This window comes from Hippichthys cyanospilos, chromosome 2 (assembly GCF_059441005.1).
Source record: "Hippichthys cyanospilos isolate Australia breed blue-spotted pipefish chromosome 2, RoL_Hcya_1.0, whole genome shotgun sequence".
NCBI lineage: Eukaryota > Metazoa > Chordata > Actinopteri > Syngnathiformes > Syngnathidae > Hippichthys > Hippichthys cyanospilos.
In genome coordinates, this window is record NC_142370.1 from 18,993,271 (window position 1) to 19,014,062 (window position 20,792).

Here is a 20,792-nt window from a genome sequence, read left to right on the forward strand (position 1 = left end):
TGACCTTTTGACTTGGTCGCAAACCGCTCAGATGAGAGTTAAAGATCACAGCCTGAAGACACGAACAGCACCGCACCATCTTCAAGAGAGATGCAATACTGAGACCACCAAACCGGACCCACTCAATGCTTCATCTGTGCCTAGAAATTCTGTCCATGAAAATCAGTGACAAAAGGGCAGCCATGATAGCCCAACCCTCAATGGAAACAAATTTGACTCACTGACAAACCTTGACATCCATGCTACAGGGACCAGGGATTCGGTACACCATACTCCCTAAGCACCCTCCTTCACAGAACACTCGGGCGGACATGGTTGAACACCTCCGCAAATCCACAAAAGACATGTGGACTAGTTGGGCAAATTCCGATGCACCCTAGAGGATCCTGCCAAGGGTGTAGAGCTGGTCCACTGCTCCACGGCCCGGAAGCTGAGGAGTGTGATCCCTCTGTAGTTGAAACGGACCTGCCGATCCTCCTTCTTAAAAAGGGGGACCACCACCCCACTCTACCGAGCCAGAGGCATTGTCCCCGACATCCACACAATGTTGTAGAGGCGTGTCAACCAGGACAGGCCCAACAACATTCAAAGCCTTTCGGAACTCCGAGTGGACATATCCACCCCAGCGACCATGCCGTCAAGGAGCTTTCTTACCATCTTGGTGACTTCAAACTAGACCTGAGTGATACATTTTGTGTTACTGTCATGTCCTAGCATGGTGGGAAGTTTGGGACCCAATTGCAGACAGACCGGAGACAAGGTGTACTTAAACAGTAATTTAAAATGAAATAACAAAAAATCAGGAAAGTAGACTGAGTCCAATATAACAACCAAAAATTCAGAAATCAACTTACACCTCAAGACTAGAGTTAGGTTCAGGAAAACAAAGGAATCTAGCTTCCATCAGGTCATATTTGCTGAAAACATTTAAAAAAAATCAGTGAAGCTTGGCACATTTGGCAAAACCTTTTCTCTTCCACCCTAATTTGAAAACTCACCTCGACGTTGCAACTGTTGAGGCAGCCTAAAAGCCGAAAACAAAAGTCCTTGTTCCATTATTGGTCAGTCCATATGCGGTTTATTGACATATACGATACATCTGATGGCTGTGTTTACAGTGACCGGATGTGTCTGTGTACGTATGCCAGATTTTGTCCAGTGTAGTCTCACTCTTTCGGTTGCCATAAAAAGCAATGCTCGTCTTTGTAGAGATTGAGCAGAGTCTGATCCTTTTTGTGTTGTCTTTTTTTTAGTGTCCTTTGACCCACTGAAATGAAAGTTCCTTAAAGTTCCTTTAATCCTGCATTATTCTGTAGATGCTATGCAGAGATTCAACAAGACATCACATGTGTGTGAAGCAGAAATAAATAACAATAGAACCTACTGGTTCTGGGGCATCATTGTTGGTTATAAACAAGGACTGTGTGTTTCACTCTGCATGGCTGATGTCATAGTGATGTACATTACTGAGGCGGGCCTCTACCCCTACCTCGGAGGCGGGCCACTTCCTCTAATTTCACTGGGATTGGCTCCAGTTCACAGGCGACCCAGATGAAAACAAGTGGTAAAGAAGAATCAGTGCTTCCTCTAGATCAATTTAACAGCTGTGGCCCACTTTATTTAGACGGCGCTTTTCATAATAAAAATTACAAAAAAGAAAGGGGGGGGGGATTATAATAACCAAATATAACCAATAGGATAATCATTTTTAAAAAGATTCCATTAGGAGAGATCATTTTTGCTTTTCAGTAGCACATTAGTTAGCTGCTGTGAGCCAGAGCCAAATTCTATGTAGGCTGTAATATAGCTTTATCACAAACACCATAAACCTTGGAAGGCAAAAATGAAACAAAACTGCTAATGCAGCACAATGTGGGTCGGCGATGTCCTCCTCAGCGGCTCCAGCCCTAAATACACTGTTAGGAAAACAAGTCTTATTGAAGCACATAGCCTACGTCATTTCAAACATAAACCCTTAGCTTTCAACACACTAGTTCCTTTCACTTAATTTGCACGGTATTTTTTTCAATAGAATGTCAATTTTTCTCACAATCGGACTCATTAATGCAAGGCAGGAAACTACTTTAAACTCCTTGAATTCTTGCTGAGCGGAGGCATTAGCGGTTCTGAAATTAATAATTCATTGTGCCAGAACAACAGCAAATGCCGGCAGCTGTGGCATACTTACTCAATGATGTTACTCGGGGCCTTGGTGCAGCATTCATCAAATAGGAGCTGATTGGAGTATGAGCCACGCGAAAGAAACTTAAGATGAATGCGAGCAACAAATCACACTTAAAAAACAAAAAACAAATGCAAAACATCACAGGCATCCTGCCGGGCTGGTATAGGCCATTGGTCCCCAAATTCAGTTTGTTTTATTTTATGTTTTTGGTCATCTCCAATATAATGTCAAGGTGTTGCCATTCGCGATCCCCGGCAGTTGATCATCTTCTTGGACAGCCATGCTAGATTCACTCGGTTTGGCTAGACAATAGCGCACAAGGTCCTTATAGTGATGACTCATTATTTCAAGTTTAACTCCTGGTATTTCCTGTTAAAATTTTTAGTTTTCGTTGAAGTTGTACGCTCTTCTCCTGTCTGTTCGCCGGGCCCTTTCCCCTTCCCAAAGACACACTCCAAGATATCTGTTCCTCTCTCATTTTAATTCTATGTGTGTGAAATGTTGGCTCTTAAGTGACTGAAACGAATCAAAGAAAATCTGGCCAGTTTTCAAACTAAAGCGTTTTTCACAACAAAATATCTTTCAGACTCAGATAATACATACAATGGAAATAATGAATGATTTTGGGTCCAGCCCGTGCGGCTAAGTACCAGTCGATCCACGGACCGGTATGGGCCAGCGGGCCGGTTGTTTGGTGACCCCTGGTATAGGCAACACCTCACTCACACGATCATCATGAGGATATGCAGCAGTACAGAAAATGGAAGGATAGGTGATTGTGTATTTATTGTGTCATGCCAGAAGATCCTAGATATCTTTCTGAAGACATAAATCCCTAGAGAGAAGCTGGGAGACCGAGATTGTGATTGCATGTTGACCATGTTGACATTTGGAGAAACTTCGTTGGTTGTTGTCTGATGGGGGCACTGCTCAGTAGTGTCTCTGTGGAAATATGGAAATTTCGCAGCTTTGATCGAGAGGACAAAATAGCTCATGGCACATCACATTGAACATGGATACATTGAGATTGTTTTGTATTTGTTTATTTACACTTTTTTTCCATTGTAACATGAACAAACGTGAGGACATGGAATTAATGAGGATTGCTGGTCTAGATTGTGTGATATATGTGTGTGCTCTTCGGTTTACTGTAAGTTGACCTGACAACAGCATAGCATTCATTGTTATTCCTAAGGCAGTGCAATGCCACGGGCTCACAGCAAGCCATCCCTTGAGCCAGAGATATCGATTTTGTCTTTCTAAGTTAACATTAGCTAATTTAAAGTTGTCATTTTAAACCTTTATAATGCTGACTGCTTTGCAAAATAGTATTCCATTTTGTGTAGTCTTGTCAATAGTATTCAATTTTGTGTAGTCTTGTCAATGGCTGTCATTGTGAAATGATTCAAGTCATGCAAGTGCTACGCATTGGAGTGTCACATTTTATTTTTCCCTATGCAAATAAAATGAATAGAAGAATACAATAATTATTCCTTAACCCGCTTCAAAACACTGGCTTGAAATAAGGAAAGCGGTGTCTCTGTCGTTGCCATGGTAATCCAAGATCAAACACTCCAACATGGCCTTAATATTGGTGGACCAACAAACTCACGTTGTCTGTACCAGCAAAAAGTGTGAACATCACTGTCGAAACCCGTAACGCAAGTCTGCACAAAAAAAAAAAAAAAAAAAAACAAGCAAGTATTAGTGCCACAAAGGGAAGAAACTACTTATGGGATGTCAAGAATTTTAACGGCTTGTACACATCCAAACACAATATCTTGCCGCATCTTTTCCTTCTTCTTTTCACTCGCTTCTTTAGGGTGTTTAGACGTTTGGGCTCCTTTTATAACCCCAAGCACTGGGTGGGCTCTTTGAGCAGTCGTGATCGATCAAGTGCTTGAAATGCATCGAAAGAGCGCAACGTAGCTTTGCTTGTTTACGTCCACAAGAAATCACCCTGGGCTTACTCCACTTCTTATCAGCCCAAAAAATGTAACATAATACGGTGCGGTGTGGCTCTTTGGTGATATTCCCGGCCATTATACTCCACTACAAAATCAGAGCTAATCTCCCAGTGTAACAAATTGATCTCTTCGCAATTGAAAGGTGATCCCCAGGTTAGAGAAAATTACTTCAAGAGCGTGTAGTAATTTTAGTATTTGAGTTTTAAATCTTACAATCTTTTATCATATAAGATAAAATTCTCTCAATAAGGGTTCCCTTTAACACGTTTGATTACTTTACCTAATGACTTCATCTGTTTATCTGTGTCTGTCTGTCTGTCGTCCTTCCTTCCTTCCTTATGTTCGATCAATTGTACCTCATATATCACTCGACCAATGGTTAAGTAGGCAATATAAACTTATCTTTGCATTGTGTGTGAACCAATGCAAGTATGTCCATTATTTTATTTATGGTATAGTTGTAGTGGAGTTATTTACTGAACCAAACATCAGTGGGCCCCCGTGTTACGAACTTAAGCCATTGAGCGGCTATGCTCGTAACTCAAATTGCTCGTATGACGGGCAATCCAAACCTATGTTAATTAGTGAATGCGTGCAACGCATGCAAAAACCTTCGGTAAAAACATCACGACTTTATACACATATTAAAAATTAGTAACATAATCTACTGTACATTTAAGTTAAATAACATAAATATACAAAGGAAAAACGAGATATACCTTTGGGGCGACGTGACTTGAGCTGGGTGGAGGCGGAGAGGAGCAGAGACCAACCCGCAGAATTTATTGATTTATTTTCTTAAATAGAAATTTTCTCAAACGAGAACATATCACCGGCGAGTTCCTTCTCTTTAATCCATAATAGAAGAAGCCTCTCCATTTTGTTGTTGACCGAGGTCCGTCCCCTGGCAAGAAAAGTCTTGCCCTTAGAAGATTGCCGAGCGGTTACGGCCATACTCACTAGCAAGGTTAACTATGCATGCGCCTCCTTCATATTTTTTTATTATCTCCTGCTTCGTTTCTATTGTCTTCATCCTCTTACTTCTTCCTTTACCGCCACTTGCAATTTTAGAAGCCATGTCTAACAGATAAAGTTTGCAAAGTCTTCACAACACACCGACCAGCTGTGCCATCAAGCTAGATGAAGAAGTTCGGCCTATAGCATATCGGCATTTCTGTGATTGACGTGACGCCGGCCAATAGCATATCCGCATCTCCGTGACTGAGACCGTGACTGTGACTTTATATGACCAATAGCATATCATTGTTTCCGTGACATGCGAGAATAGTGAATTTTGTTGATGCAGCAAAGCGAAAAAAAATAGTGCGGACACACCGACCGGCATGTTGGATTGTTCGTAAGACTAAAGGTTTGTGCGTAAGAGGGGGACAAAAAACGCCGCGGTCCACATTTGTAAGATGAAAAATTCGTAACACACACGTGGACAAAATTGTCGGTACCCCTCAGTTATGCCTATTTAAAGGGAGACAAGTAGTCACTCTGCTGTGTATATATATATATATATATATATATATATATATATATATATATATATATATGTATATATGTTATAAATGCATCCTGTTAACTGCAAAAACCAGGGATAGGCCTGCGAGCCTCATGAGGAGTGGTTAAGTTAATAGGTGGATGGATATATTGTTATTGATACAAATATTAATCATAAGCAGTGATCTCCCTTCATAGAGTTGAAACATTTACAGTAACTTAGTTGAAATGGTTAAAGATCCGCATTATAAGGTTACTTTACCAACTATGGTTGCAAATTGTTCATTTTAAAATGTCAGAATCAATATTATTTCCGCAATGTAAAAGTAATGTAAAGGTGAAAAACTCATTACTCTACACGTACTGTAATATTGTTTGTTTACTTACTTATTACAATTAATGTGTTCATTTCAGTTTTAAGCAACTAGTATTATAAAATATGACATTTTGGAAGTAACTTGACCAATGGTAATCACGGCTCACCGAGTTTGGTCATGTGACATTCGCAAGCTGTGTGGTCGTTACCTGAGCCTCAACCAGCTGAGATGCAATTTTCGCAACAGCAAACGGCCCGCTGAGATGGATAAAAACAATGAGTGCCATGTTTACACTCGCGGAGGCACGTCGAACTAATGATTGTAAAAAACATTTTTGACTTGACTTCCACAGATTCTTATGACCCAAACAGCTTTGACTTAGCAAATGCTCCAAGTCCAACAAATTACTACTATGACTTCTTTACAATTGATGAAATGTCTTGAAATTTCATCGTGTGATAATTTCACAATGGATTATACGTTTTTTTTTTTTTCATGAAAATACTGTTTTTATTGGGAATTGTGTTAAAAAATATTCAAATCATCTAATGACTGATGACTATAAAATTGTGCCAAGTGTCCTTTGCATCATTTATAAAGAAATCTGTGAAAAACGTCCATTGCATCATGATTTTGATCACAGTAAGTAAAGTATGTAAAAGCACAAAGGGACACAAAGGATAAGAACTGCATTATTACCTCAAAGGATAATGAACCTGAGTTGCATCGTTGGCCTTTTTGTTGTTGTTGTTGTTTTAATAAGTGCCCTTACATATCACTTGTTTAGCAGTTATTCTTTATTGTAACCTTTGCACCTGTAATCTTATCTTCCTACAGGAGACATGCCTCCCTGCCTGTCCAAGTCCCAGCAGAGACTCCTGCTAGCCTAGCGCCCGTCCCCGGCCGAGGAGTCATCCCGTGTCGCAAGTGGAAGTCCGCTTCCTTTGGGTACAGTAAAATTACTTTACTTTACGATCACTTCTTTGTCCGATGGCCACAGCAAGGCATTCCACACCGTCGTGTCGTCAACCTTTCAAAGTCACGCCCGCCCGTGCTCTGGACGCCACATATTTTGTGCGGTAACGTCCGAGCAACCGCCAGCTGTTGCCAGCATTTCATGATCCAACAGATGCAATTCCACACGGCTATTTGTGTGACCGAATGCGCAGCGAGCATGCCGAGCTTATTACGCTTTGGCTTAATGAAATGTGATACACGTATCTACTGTATGTGCCCTGGGCTCTGCTCGCCCATTAGCCCGAGCTGAGCTGTGAGACAGTCTTGCAGCAAGTGCTGAGATGTAAGTGCAGACAGCGGCATCAGTGGGACGGACTTAAGGGGGTCTTCAAAAGGCTGGAGATGGGTTTTCAAAGACACCTCCCAAGGCTGCGTGCTTCGTCATCAAACAGCCAGCCGCTAATCCATAACCCACTTTTGGCTCGTGCGCAGCCCACAAATAAATCTCAGGGTATAATAGTAGCTTGTTCTATTTTTAAACAGCAGCGTTCAAAGTTTCTGACGTGCAACATCATGAGAGGTTTGTTTTTGGTAAGACGGCAGCAATAAGGGCTGCTATTTCTGGCACATAACTCACTCATAGGTCTACTTTCTATTTGATAAGCTCCTATTGCTGGACCAGCATGCCACTGGTTTATGATGCTTGAGTATATTGTCATTGAATTTGATTTGTTTTTATTTCTGTGCTGCTGGCACTCATATTTTCACCCCACCATGTGAGGATATAGTAATGGAAGCTATAAATGCACAAAAAAAGGTTTTAGAATCAAAACAAAGCATGCATGGGGGGGGGGGGGGGGGGTGATGACGGACGGCAGTGACCGAACAAACACAAAAAACTGCAGGGAATTAAATACAAGGGAAAAAAAGACAAGTGGTGCGCGGAGCTGATCGGTTGACACAAGGGATCGGGTTGACGAGCATATGTGACACGATCAAACTAACGAGACACTGACACAAAAGAAGAACTAGGAATGATTGTGGAGTTGCCGAATCCTCCGGATCCACATCATGAATGGCGTTTTACGTCATCGCTCTCTATTCTTCACTCAGTCACATACGTAAAGCAAGCAGCTCTCGACTTTGTTTACAGAGTGTGTACTGCTCACCTGTTCTGAGTCGTCGGACGAGATTGTGGTTATAGTGCGGAAGTATAATGTGCGACTGCTTAATTCACTGCCAGCCTTCTTCTTATCTTTTTACGCACTGCTTTGTGTCATCGGCTTTTCTTTTGTTTATTTCAAAATGTGAGACTAGTTGTTAAAAGTGGCATTTTTATTTTTCAAAAGTTGTAAAAAAAAAAACAAACCCTCTACTAACGCCTAGTGCAGGGGTGGGCAACTCCAGCCCTCGAGGGCCGGTGTCCTGCATGTTTTCCAGTTTTCTCTCCCAAACACTCCTGATTTAAACCATTAGCTCATCAACAAGCTCTGCTGGAGCTTGAGAATAATCCTAATCATTTGAATCAGGTGTGTTTGATAGAGAAAACAGGAAAACATGCAGGACACCGGCCCCCGAGGCCTGGAATTGCCCACCCCTGGCCTAGTGGCTTGGCACGCTTACAAATGAATTCAGACAAACTTAAGTGTTTGTGTGTGGAGGCATTTTTTTCAAACTAAATTGTATGCAGGGACATTTAAAAAAAAAAAAAAAAAAAAAAAACTCACAAAGAGGGTAGAATAATGGTGATTTGAGTACATATAGACAAGGCCTAAACTTTCCCTTCAAAAAAACAAAATACAGTAATATTTGAAATGTGTTTGGCTTCCTTGATATAACACACATTTCTTTTCACGAGGATGTTCGATTTGGCTGGCAAGATGATTTTGTGAAGCATTAAAAAAGTGAATAAGACCCAACACATTAAATTTCCGTCCATAATCAGTTCACAAAAAATCTTCATTTTATGACCAGTGCCGAGATAAGCACGCCTACTGTCAGAGAAATCTCAGAAAAGAAGACTAGGACAAGCCTAGCTGCTTAAACAGCAAAAAGAGTAACTCAGACCAGCCAAGATTGACTTTTCTATGCCGGCATAGGGAAAAAGCTTGGGCAAATGTAACTCGTGGGTCTTCCAACGCTAGTTTTTCCACTGCCCAGCCGTCCCCCCCTGGCTTTTATTGAGTAGAAGCATAGCAGATTACAAGACACAACAAAAGAGCCAGCCGGGCGCCACCGGCAGCTGGGCCAAGGTCCCGGCTCACACTTTCGTGCGTCAACAGTTCTATCTAAGGACAGGGTCAAGATGAACTAGGATTGCATAAATGGGTAACAATGAACTAAAAACATAATGATAACAACCTAATATATGATTCCCTTCACACCTACTTCGGTTGCAGTAATATGCGTTGTACTAAAACGTGCCTGAAATATGGTAAAATGTTGAAGACCATATTCGGCGTCTTCCTGGGATTGCATTTTTCACGTCGACGAAAAATGTATGTAGGATAGGTGTGAACAACGATGATATGAAACAGGCTCTTGTTGTTTTCTCAACTCGGACAGACTTGCTAGGAAAGTGACAGAATGTAGTGGAAGCCGATGCTGCAACACAGAGTGCTGTTCGGAGTTGATGCATCCTCAAGGGAGCACATATCACATGTGCATCCGCAACTCGGAACTAGTCAAACATTTGCCGCACGGCTGACTTAAATCTCTTTTCTTGTCCGCCCCCACGACGTATCGTATTTTTTTTCCTGTCTATATTCCACCTTTTTTGTATCCCAATAGTTGTATTTAATGAGCAATTGACTGCACGAGCACAGAAGCAGCCTCGCGGCGTCGACTGGTTTTCTTCGGCCTAGTGTGATGATTGGAGCAGAAGGAAGTTTGCCAATGGAATTTCTGAACCCATTGATCCTGCTGATGTTATACCAGTGATAACTTGGAAACTTTCTTAAACAAAAATGCAATCCATCGTTTCTGCACTTACCTGGAGAACTAAAACAAAAATGTTACACAAAACCCAGATTGATCCTCCTTCTGCCGCCACGAGCATGAAGCAATCCGTAAGCTTGACAAAATCTGCACCAACCCTACGGCGGAAATAATTCTTAGCATTTGACTACCACTTTTCAAAGTAAAAAGACAAATCCTCAATCCCGGTACTTTTTTTTTGTACAAGGAAAAATGCATGTGACCTGCTGTAGTCAGCGCAGGCGTAACGTTATTAGCTGAGGTTATTGTGTTGACCCAGCACCGGTAGAGCTGAAAGCACTGCAAGATTAACGTCAAAAACAATTACCTGCTAATCCAGTAAAGGCACAGTGCCAGTGTAGAGTAGAGAGTGGCTACAGTTTATTTGAAGGATTATTTCCATACTGATACTCTGATAAATAGATTACATTTATGTATTTATTTAAATACACTATATTTGAAACTTGTAAAAATGTAATTTTGTGAAGCTCATGAAAATGATCATTTAAACGTGCACAAATATTTCGCCTGATTTCCCTCTAAAAAAAAAAAAGTAGGTTATTAATTTTGAGGAAGGGTGAACACATTTGAACTTTGTTGCTGTAAGTATGTTCTCTAATTGGCTTATGCTCTTAGCCTCCTTGGTGGAATGAAACACTTTACAGTTGTTCGGGCAGCTCACAAGCGTTTTGGGATCGTTGTCATCTTTAAAAAAGAATTTCCGTCTTCTCATCAGATGTTTATTATTTATGTACGGAAAATTGTTATTTTTTGACTGTTTGCAAATCTTGAAAAAAGAAGCATATTGCTGGAATTGGGCCAACACCTCATACTTAACATTTTGATGAATTTCACGTTTTAAAAATCAATTTATACTGTGGGTCAGTTCACACTGAGGGCATTATTTATTATTAGTATTGTTATTTCTAACACATTTTTGGCCTATTTAAGGGTTTTAAAACCACTTCTGTACTTTCCCAATGCTTATACAAGGATTCTGCCTGACACATATTAATACCTACGTCTTGTAGGTTTGACAAGGATGAAAAAAAAATACATATATATATATATATATATATATATATATATATATATATATATATATATAAATAAAGGTATACACGCATTCCTCTGTGAGCGTTTACGTTTACCTCTGAAAGTCCCTGTGTAAGTGGTGCCAAAAGGTCATGAAGCTGCAGGATTTGTGATTTTATTGAAATAAAGAGCTGAATTTTCAATGGAATAATTTACATTAATGGTACTCATTATGGAGAATGACTGCATAAGATCCTTTGATTATCTCCAGGACATCTAATAAGACCACAGAGCCTATTGATTGCATCGAGCAGACCCCTAAGTATGCTCTCTGCATCTGACTTTAGGAGACAAAAAGGCAGAAATGATATGCACAAACCCCAATTGTGATGAATTTAGGACATTAAAATGAAATACTATACAAGAATTTGCAAATGCTCAACAATTTACAGTTAACGCCAAAGGTTTGGACACACCTCGTTCGATTTCTTAAAATAACGACGGGGCACTCATTCTTAAGTTTGGCGATTGGTTCTTGCTTGATCATGAATTTTAACAGTTGACCATGATATGAACTGTAATGGTCTCCAATAGTGCTATTGGCTGTGTATTAAACCTGATGTGTTGTCAGAGAAATCTACAAAGAAGACTGCGACAAGCTCAAATGCTAAACAGCAAAATAGTAACTCTGACCAACCGAGATTGACTTTTCTTTGCTGGCAAGGGAGGACTCGGCTCACACTCTTATGTTCGCCAGCTGTCTCCGCCTGCTTTTTATTCATTCAGCAAAGCATTACACAATACGAGACTTATTGAAAAGAGCCAGCCGGGCGCCGCCAACAGCCGAGCCAAGATTTCAGTTCACACGTTCCTTCTTCAACAGCTTTACCTAAGGTCTGATGCGAGATGAACTAGGGATGCATAGACAGATAGCAATGCATGCTATTCTAGACAAGAAATAAACACGTCATGATAACAACATAATATATGATTCCCTTCACATTTATCCACACCACAATTGATGGTCCTAACCCCCTTTGATAAAGCATGTCATTCCAGCAATTAACCTTGATAAGCTCAGCGGTCAAGTGAAAAGAGAGGTCAATTGCAGCTCGCTCTGGCCTTCCTGTGTGAACTTTGCATGTTCTCCCTGAGCTCGCGTTGGTTCTCCCCGAGCATTCGGACTTCCCCCGAAAACGTGCATGGCAGGTATATTGGACATACTAAATTAGGAGTGATTGGGTGCGTTACTGGTTGTTTGTCTCTGTGTGCCCTGCGATTGGCTGGCAAACCAGTTTGGGGTGTCGTCCCCCGCCTACTGCCTGAAGCCAGCTGGGATAATCATAAACAAGCCTGCGACCCTTGTGAAAATAAGTGGCTCCAGAAAATGGATGGATGAATGGATAGGGGACCTTAATGCTTCCTTTTTATTTACTGCTGTTTTTAATGTTTTGATCCCTTCAGACAGGAACTTCCAAATGTTTAAACAGACCAGTAAAACAGAGGATTCACGGGCATAATGTGTTGTGAGTGTCGTTAACAGCTTTCAGTTGTCTTTGCGGCTTCTGTTTCATCATTCTTTCCGAGTTAATTACAGAGCCTGCTGGAACACACCGTTTTGATTGCAGAAGAGAAGTGGTCGTGCGGCTCATAAGGAGTAGCTGTGGCTTTGTAAAACAGAAGAATGTGACTCTTGCTGCGGCCTTTCCTATGCTTAGTTCTGCCGCTGAGCCTTTGGCCAAGAGACAAAGGCGGGGATGTGTGTATTTCCGGTCTGCTCTTCCTGTGCCTCCATTGTTTTGCATTCAGAATGCTTGTGCACATTAACGGTTTGAAGGCTCATGATTCCACGACATAAAGGAGCGAGGCCCGCATTTACTATGTTTGCATTACATAGCTCAACTAAAACGATCTTGATTGTTAAAGGGCACTAATGTAAGTTTTGTGGATCACCTATATACCATTCGGCAGGTCAATGCTTGATGTTTGTTTTTTCACGGTTCTGACATATATGGGCAAAATTGCAAATTACATCATGAAATCAACATGAGAAGTTGTTTAACATCCACAGAAACAGAAGAGCCTTTGGAATCAGGAGTAATCCATTAAACGGAACTGGGAAGTGATACATCCACCAGGAAGTCTGTGCTGCCCATAATGTAAGGCTGTAATAGTGTATCATAAATAGTAATACTGGTATTTTTCTTTATACGAAACAGACATTTCATGTAATGTTGTATAATAGACAATTGAAAACTTACTGGTAAGTCCGCACAGTGGATATAAAAAGTCTACACACCCCGGCAACGAGAAGTGTGTGTAACTTGTGGAGTGTGTATTTGTGTGTGGAGGTCGGGCCGGGGGGAGTGTTCAGGGAACACTTCAAGCAAAGAGGGGAAAACTTTAGAGTTCAAACTGGTGTCATGCATGTCAGTCAGTGAAGGACTGTCTGTGGGTCTGTGTTTGGAATTTATTTATTTGTGTGTGCGTGTGTAAAATGAACACACGTAAAACCAGAGTTTCATTGCATATCTTTCAGAACTTCGATGTATAACGTGGTCAAGATTTGGACATTCCTAACCTTTCGTTTGCTTTCAAAAAGTGCTTGTCCTTGCCAAGGGTGTAGTTGACGTTTGTTTTCTATCACAGTTGCTCAAGTGTACCTTTTGTGAATTTCTCCCTCCCTCCAGCAGTAATGTAAGGCACGTAGATGTCTGGCAGCAGAGCACAGGCGTTGCGTTTCCACACAAAATCATGTGTGACATCCTTCGCTTGTTACAAGATCCTTCGGAAACATGTCGGCGCATCCCCTTCTCTCTCAACCTGTGTTTTGCTCACTTTTATGCGTTGACACTTTGCCGGCTAAACTAGATATAGTGAGAGATTAGTGATGGTGTGTGACTCTCGCAAAGCTTATCCTTTCATCAGCTCCCTGCCCCAGTAATATCAGGCAAACAGGCCTTGGAGCGCTTCAAATCTATCTTCCCGTCTGATAGGGTGCATTTGCAATTCCGTAGCTTCGCATCAGGCCTCAGATCAGGTCACGGGTAGAGTGATGGGGGTCTGCTTTTCAAGAAGCTGAAAGGTGATGGACTTGTGCACGGACTTGTGCACATTTCTCCGGTAAAAGAAAACAACAAGCCGGGGAATATGATGGCTTGGTCTTCTGCTGCTTTGGTACCACTCAAGTGGGGGGATTTGGCCATGTGTGCTGACGAGATCTTAACAAGACACTGCAGTAGGTCTGATCCACTTGTGTTTGGGGTTGAACTGTGTAACTCTGTAGCGATAGATTTATTATGGGACAACTGGGATTATATAGAGATAATAGAATGGGGCCAAATTTGAGTGATATAGTCAAGCATTTATTGCAACTCTGAAATAAAATAGTGTTCACGATGTCACAAGATTTACAAAAACTGTAGAGAATAGCACTAGTTTGTCTTTAGGATCAGATTCAGAGTAAACTGACATCATGATGATGCATTTCTTGCTTGTACAGGCAATGTACTGTACTGTAGTGTTTTCACTTCCAATTCAAGATCAAATCAGGTTTAAAAATATGGTATCAGTATTTTATTTTTACCTGCATCTTTGACACGCAACAAATGCTGTAATTAGTTTGCATGTGGCTGTTGCCTAGACCGTGTCTCACTATCATTCCTATTGATGGATTTACTGAATTTATAAACACATTACACAATTTAACCCTTTCTACACTGATTCTTTCTTTCTTTCTTTCTTTTTTAACTTATGGCATATATTACTTGTTTATAAGTCTAGGATGCTTGGAAAATTAGTTAGAAAATTCCCATTTCCGTAGATTAAGATACAGGTCCTGGGATTTTTTTGTCCCGTCAGTAATTTATAATAGTGATAATAATATTAGCAATAATAATGATTAATGTAAACGTGCCAGGGAAGTGAAAATTATTACCAAACGCCCATGATACATAGTAATCAGTTAAATCAATTAAAAAAAACATAGATACTTGGACAGTTATTGTTTGTTTCAAACTGACTTTTATATTATTGTAACACTGTATTTAATACTCCCGTTGAACAGAACAGAGTGAATGATCTGCACCTTTTCAATTCTGTTTCATAGTTATTCCACAAATTAACACTTAAACAGAAACCCTTTTGCTTTGTTTTTTCTTCATTTTTTTCAAACTCACTTGTGCCCCTGAAACTATGAATTCTATAAACGACAACTTAAATATTTTAATTTCGTTTCTTAATTCGACACCTCCGTGGAAGATTGATCCATTATAAGGCGAGTTATGACGCACAGATGCACATTTTTTATATCGTCCGTATTCTTACATATAATAATTACTTTAGCGGTATGAGCTGGTGGGCGGATGTCAGTTGGCTGTTAGCAGCCAGTGCCTGTTGCAGCTAACAACAGTTTGAGTCAGCTGAGGTTGTTATGGTTACATTTCCAATTAAAGAAGGGAGCAGTCTGTATCAATGTCCGAATCCATGCCTGTTCTCTTGCAAGAATATGACAAATGGTGTTCAAATAGCGGTTATGATGTCTCCGGCCGATTCAATTAAGAATGGCAAGGTATAGGGCAGGGTGCACGGGTTAGAGAACACGGAAAGGTATTCCTTTTGACTCGTTTATCAATTGCGATCTTTCAGCCTATACACACAGTCATAAACTTGATGGAAGATGGCGGATGCTGCACAACAGATAGTATTGCAAAGAGAACTCGAGCTGCATCGCGAGGATAAGGATAATCAACTGCAATATGTATATGTATATCAATATGTCTGCAGTGCATGATTTCTATTAAGCTACAGGAAAGCAGTCATGTCAAGTCATGTATCCAATTGAACTTCCACTGTTGTTCTGTACTGTATATGAATATGAGGTTTTGTTATCTTGACTCAATAAAGACACTAATTGGCAGAAACAAGCAGAAGTACAGCGGAATTTTAAAAAGTATTGTGCCGTTGACATACTTGTATTTTCTGAGGAGAATCTGGAAGGCTTCACTTTTTACGTTTGTATATGCCAATGTTAAGGTGTTTAGCGCAAAGTGTATCTGCACATCTGTTTCCAATTGCACGCTGCTGTTTCACTTGAACGCACTAATTTGCCCCCTCCATTGCCAGAGTGTCAGTTAAGTGATTAAATTAAATGTAAATCCACGTTAGATTTTCCCTTAAATACCTCACTTACAGGAGGAAGGTGAGGTGATCACTGTTAAATCTGATGAAAGTTGCAACTGTTAGTGATGACAAATGACACACAGAGTGACACAAGACCTTTGATGCCTTCCTTTAAACCCTGCATGAATGTTGTTTCTCAAAAGTCTGTTGAATATTGTGACTGGCAGAACACATGGAGCCTTTGTCAGATTGTTTCTGTCTTCTCACCACTGGGAGTTTCCAATCTTTTGAACATTGAAACCAGTGGAAATATGACAATAATCCCTGATTGACTGTTACTTGATGACGATGGCAAGACTGCAAGCGCATGCTGTGTGTGAGTGTGTGAATTGTGTCTGTTGGCTTCTACCATATAAAAACCTGATCTTCTGCAATCAAGTCAACGCAGGCCTGAGGGGGCCAAGATTTGGTGCTTTATCTACGCAACAGTAGCTATGAGACAGCTCTTTGTTTGGGTTGCTTTGAATGGCTTATATTTCTTTTCGCTCGTGTTCTCCGGCTTGAGGCCAACTTAACAACAGCTGGATCCTTCTTTGCACTGTGTCCTCATTGCATCAAGGTTTAGAGTTCTAAATGATTTATTATTTTTTTTAAAGAACTACAAAGACAACAAAAGCTTTTATACTTCATATCAAAGGAGGTTTCCGAGCTGGCGTAAATAACACGTTAATTCAGTCGCTGAATTCATGTTAATATTTACTGACACCAGTAAAAGTCAAAGTAGTAGCGGTAATAATAGACTAGTAACAAGAATTATAATAATTATGTGATATTGAGAGTTAGTATTTAGCATATGGAATCAATTTAATGCCACGGATAATTGCGTATGAATAACATCTAAGCGTGCCTTTACAGGCAAAGTCCCAAATATCTCTAAACCAACCAGTGACGTATTGATACATTAATGATGCAATACATTAATTTAGCCATATAATGTAAAATGTTTAATGCACACAATGGTTCAGAAAATGTATTCATTACTGCCTCCACTAACTGAGCGCGCATGTTTCTCAAAAGGACTGAGCGCGTCAGCCGGTTACACCGCAGAGGTGATGCACTGCCACCTTGTGGAGTTTCTCTAGGCAAAAACAAAAAATAACCCACAAACAGTTTGATCACTGAAATAACGATCTAATCTTAATTCATGCCAACATATATTTAGTATGAATTTTTAAACTGACTACAAAGCTCATAAAGCTGCCGAAATCCATGACCATATTTAGTGCGATGAATAACGCATGTAGATACACAGGTTAATTATACCATCTGCCACCTTATGGAAGAGCACTTACTTGTTCTGCCTGTCAATCAATATGTGTCTATAGCATATGTAAAAAGACAAATAGCTGCAAATCGAAGGTTTCCGTGTAAATTTAGTGAGCCTGGAGACTTTCTCACCCCCTCCTTGATAATCTCTCCCCCCAGGGTGCATTGGCAGCCAGTAGGAGAATCACTACTCAATAGCTACGGCTCAAGTCTCCCGAGCGCGAGGCAGTCCCCCTACAAAGCAGCCCGGGAGAAAGACAAGCGTGTGAGTTGGATTATTCCAGCGGGAATCCTCTTCATATACACCAAGCAGAGGTCCCATTGTCACACCGCAGCATGTCTCGTCTCAACTCGATAAGAAACATCCTGGGGAGAGGCCTGACCTCAAACAAGAACAAGCAGACTTGATGTCTTTGGCGGTGTCCAGATTGTACAGAACTTGCTCTTTGGTGGCCAGTCAGATGTGTTAAAGCAATCCAGGGGAGTCTGGCTGCCACTCTAGCCATAATAACACTCCGCAATGTGTTCAGGATCACTGCCTATAGTCTTGGTGACTTTGGGACAAAGGTAGACTCCATCATGGACTGTTCGCCGCTCAATCACAGAGCGATGAACTGTAAACGGCGCACTGAGTGGGAAAATTTATCCAACACCAGCCGCACTAAAATGATCTGAAACACTTATCTGCTAAGATCGTTTTTGAGCTTTATGGCTTTATATGCACGTATGAATTTCCTTTCAAAATGGAACCCATTATTGCAGTGAACTCATAAAGACTAATTTTATATTGTTAAGTGACAACGTGACATTCATTCCGTCCACATTTGGCCTTTTCGAGGGATATAAATCAGAGTGACCGGATGTCACGGTTTTCAGCTTTGCGTTCAGAGTCCCGGCAGATCTCGTCAGCTCTGTTTTCCACTTTTTTCGCATTTGCATCATACCGGAGCTCCAACTACTTGCTGCTCCCAAGTCTGGGAATCGTCACAAATTTAGCAGGATCATATTCGAGCACATTTCTAATGTCACAGAGTGAGACCTGAAGAAGTCACTCTTGTGTGTGGTTTAATTTAGGGTTTTTTCAAATCAAGTTATTTAAAAAAAGAGTTCTCCTTAATCTTTAATGGTGAGTGCACTGACTTCTTTAGCGCTGTTCAATTGTCATCATCCATTTAGCATTCGCTAATGTAATCATTTAGCAGTCGCAAAAGTAATAACACAACACTTATTACTCGCGGTTACATTTGCAGGTCCTAGTGAGAGTTTATATAGATTTGATTTTCGGCTAAATTGGTGTCTCTTTTTCCATTTTGAAAATCTGGTCACCCTACCCCTAGATAGGACATCGGGAGGGGGATTGGGATTTTTTTCACACCGTAAAGTGCTGCTTCAGTAACACAGATGTGAAGAAATCAGATTGGAATTCATTTGTAGTTCGGGGTCTGCTCTCACGGTCCTTGTGTGTTAAGTGCATGCACTATGTGGAGTAGGTGAGACTCTATGTACTGTATTTGATGCTGCGCTCACAGATGTGCAGCCTGACGGCCCATATCTTATTCATGTGGCCGTTGAGATTATGGCAGGCATAATGTGGCGGGAGGGTGTGAGGGCCTTGCATTTGAGGCTAATGTATTTGATACATGGATGTAAAAAGGTCACGCAGCTGCATGTCCCAGTGTGTAGGGCAGAAAATGTGATATGATGAATTGAAATACGTGGCCGTATTCTCTACGTGTGTGCCCGCTGGCGAATGCTGAAGCGCCTGAGCTTTTTGTGTTGAAAGGTGTTTCATTTAAACCATGTACTCGTGGCTCTTTGTAGATTGGAAACGGCATCTGAGCTCACCGCTCCTCGGTGGCTGCTAACTGCCCAAGCTCACGGTGCCTTGTGTGAGCACCTCCTCTCTACAGAATTGTACTGTGGCCAAATGCACTACCTTGCTGGACAGGTTCATGAGACATGCTAGATTTCACTGGCTCGCTCTCTCGCGCTCAAAAAAAGACATGCGCATAAACTATACTGCCAGCAAAGCTAAACTTGCTTTTGGGTAAATGTAGCAATTCTGCGGCGGAACTGTGTATTTTGCTGCAATTTGAGAATGTCTTTAATGGCATTGTTTTTCCATTGTGTTAACCTATGAATGTAGCTCAGCTTTGCTATGTTCTTTCGATTGCACGCTAATTGAGAGTGAATTAACAGCTCTGCTTTTGTTTGCAACAAATTAACTGCGACACTCCCATTTTTCACCTTCAATGACAAATAGACAAATTGAAAATCAACTGCACACAAGACAGAATTGCAAAGAATGATTTGAACTGACCCTCAATGGATATGGTGGAAGTGTTGGTTTTGTTGTGTAGTCGTGCTCATGTTTGCGATAGTAAATAAATACATAATCAGCTGTCAAAATAAACTTTCTTTTCTACACTCAGAGCTTTCAACATTATCTGTACATGTTGCGACTAGGAATTCGAAAGTCATTTTGGAGCTCGTATGTTGTGTGATACTGGACAATTATACTTTACAATTAACCCTGCCTGCTCTTAAGGCAATATCCATTACTGTGACCTTACTGCTTCTGTTATGGCAAGGCCATCTTGTTTTGTTTTTTTTCCTCAGTTCACCCAATAATAAAACATTTATTACCTTGCGGGCTTCCACATTTTGATTTTGACGTGGTTTGGCTTGGTATTTGAGCACACAGCACATTTCGTATGATACATTTTACTCTAAACTATGAAGTCTGAACAGAATAACATTTTAAAGTTAAACATAAGTAAAGAAGTAAAAAATTGTAACTGGAAGTCAGTAAAATATTCAGTAAATACAAGTCTAAACATTTTACAGTCAAAAGTGGTGTGAAAATTAATGACTGTGGCTAAGTATAAAATCCATTTGGTCCAAAGAAATAGACAGAAACACTAATGTTTTCTTGAAATTTGATCATTTTTGAACTTTTCAAAATTGTGGCACACATTCAAAAAGGGCGGGAAAAAATGGAAAAATCGTTTTTTTTGTCTCTATTGGGTTAAAATTATGATCTCGTTAGATATTCTAAACCTTTGCCAAGTTGGAACTGACAAATAACTTTCTCAACCATCCTGCATTCTGCCACGTGCCACGCAAATTCACAATTTAGCCCAATTTTCAAACCGTCCATTTTAAAGCCAACGAGTTAATGAAATGAATTCCATGAGTTTGTTCGCCCTAGTGCCTAGTCTGAAATCATATCAATGCACAATTTTAAACTTTCCTCCTGGTGGCAATTCTCAAAGAATCACTCAAGAGAAGGGTGCTGTCGATTCGCAAATATATGTTGAACTTACAGTTGGACATAAATATATTAAACAGGTGTATACAAAATTATACTTCTGCAGTCCAATAAAAAGAAAATTTCAGAGT

General features: G+C 40.6%; 1 protein-coding gene and 1 long non-coding RNA gene across 4 annotated transcripts in view; one reads left to right on the top strand and one right to left on the bottom strand.

Moving 5' to 3' along the window:
- The window catches only part of iqsec1b (IQ motif and Sec7 domain ArfGEF 1b), a 104,889-nt gene that overhangs the window by 21,215 nt on the left and 62,882 nt on the right, over positions 1 to 20,792 (top strand). For both annotated transcript variants that reach the window (XM_088409108.1, XM_088409115.1), the window contains exon 3: positions 6,813 to 6,923. In XM_088409108.1, coding sequence (XP_088265234.1) covers positions 6,813 to 6,923 — 111 coding nt within the window. The remainder of the gene's footprint in view (positions 1 to 6,812; positions 6,924 to 20,792) is intronic.
- Positions 1,616 to 7,287, bottom strand: LOC148427725 (uncharacterized). 2 transcript variants are annotated; one of them, XR_015864922.1, is made up of 4 exons: positions 6,675 to 7,287; positions 6,184 to 6,232; positions 2,189 to 3,127; positions 1,616 to 1,916 (listed from the first exon to the last, which is right to left on the bottom strand). It is a non-coding gene; the product is annotated as an uncharacterized LOC148427725 (long non-coding RNA). The 2 variants fall into 2 exon arrangements; XR_015864921.1 differs by lacking the exon at positions 6,675 to 7,287 and having other exon boundaries at positions 6,184 to 6,548.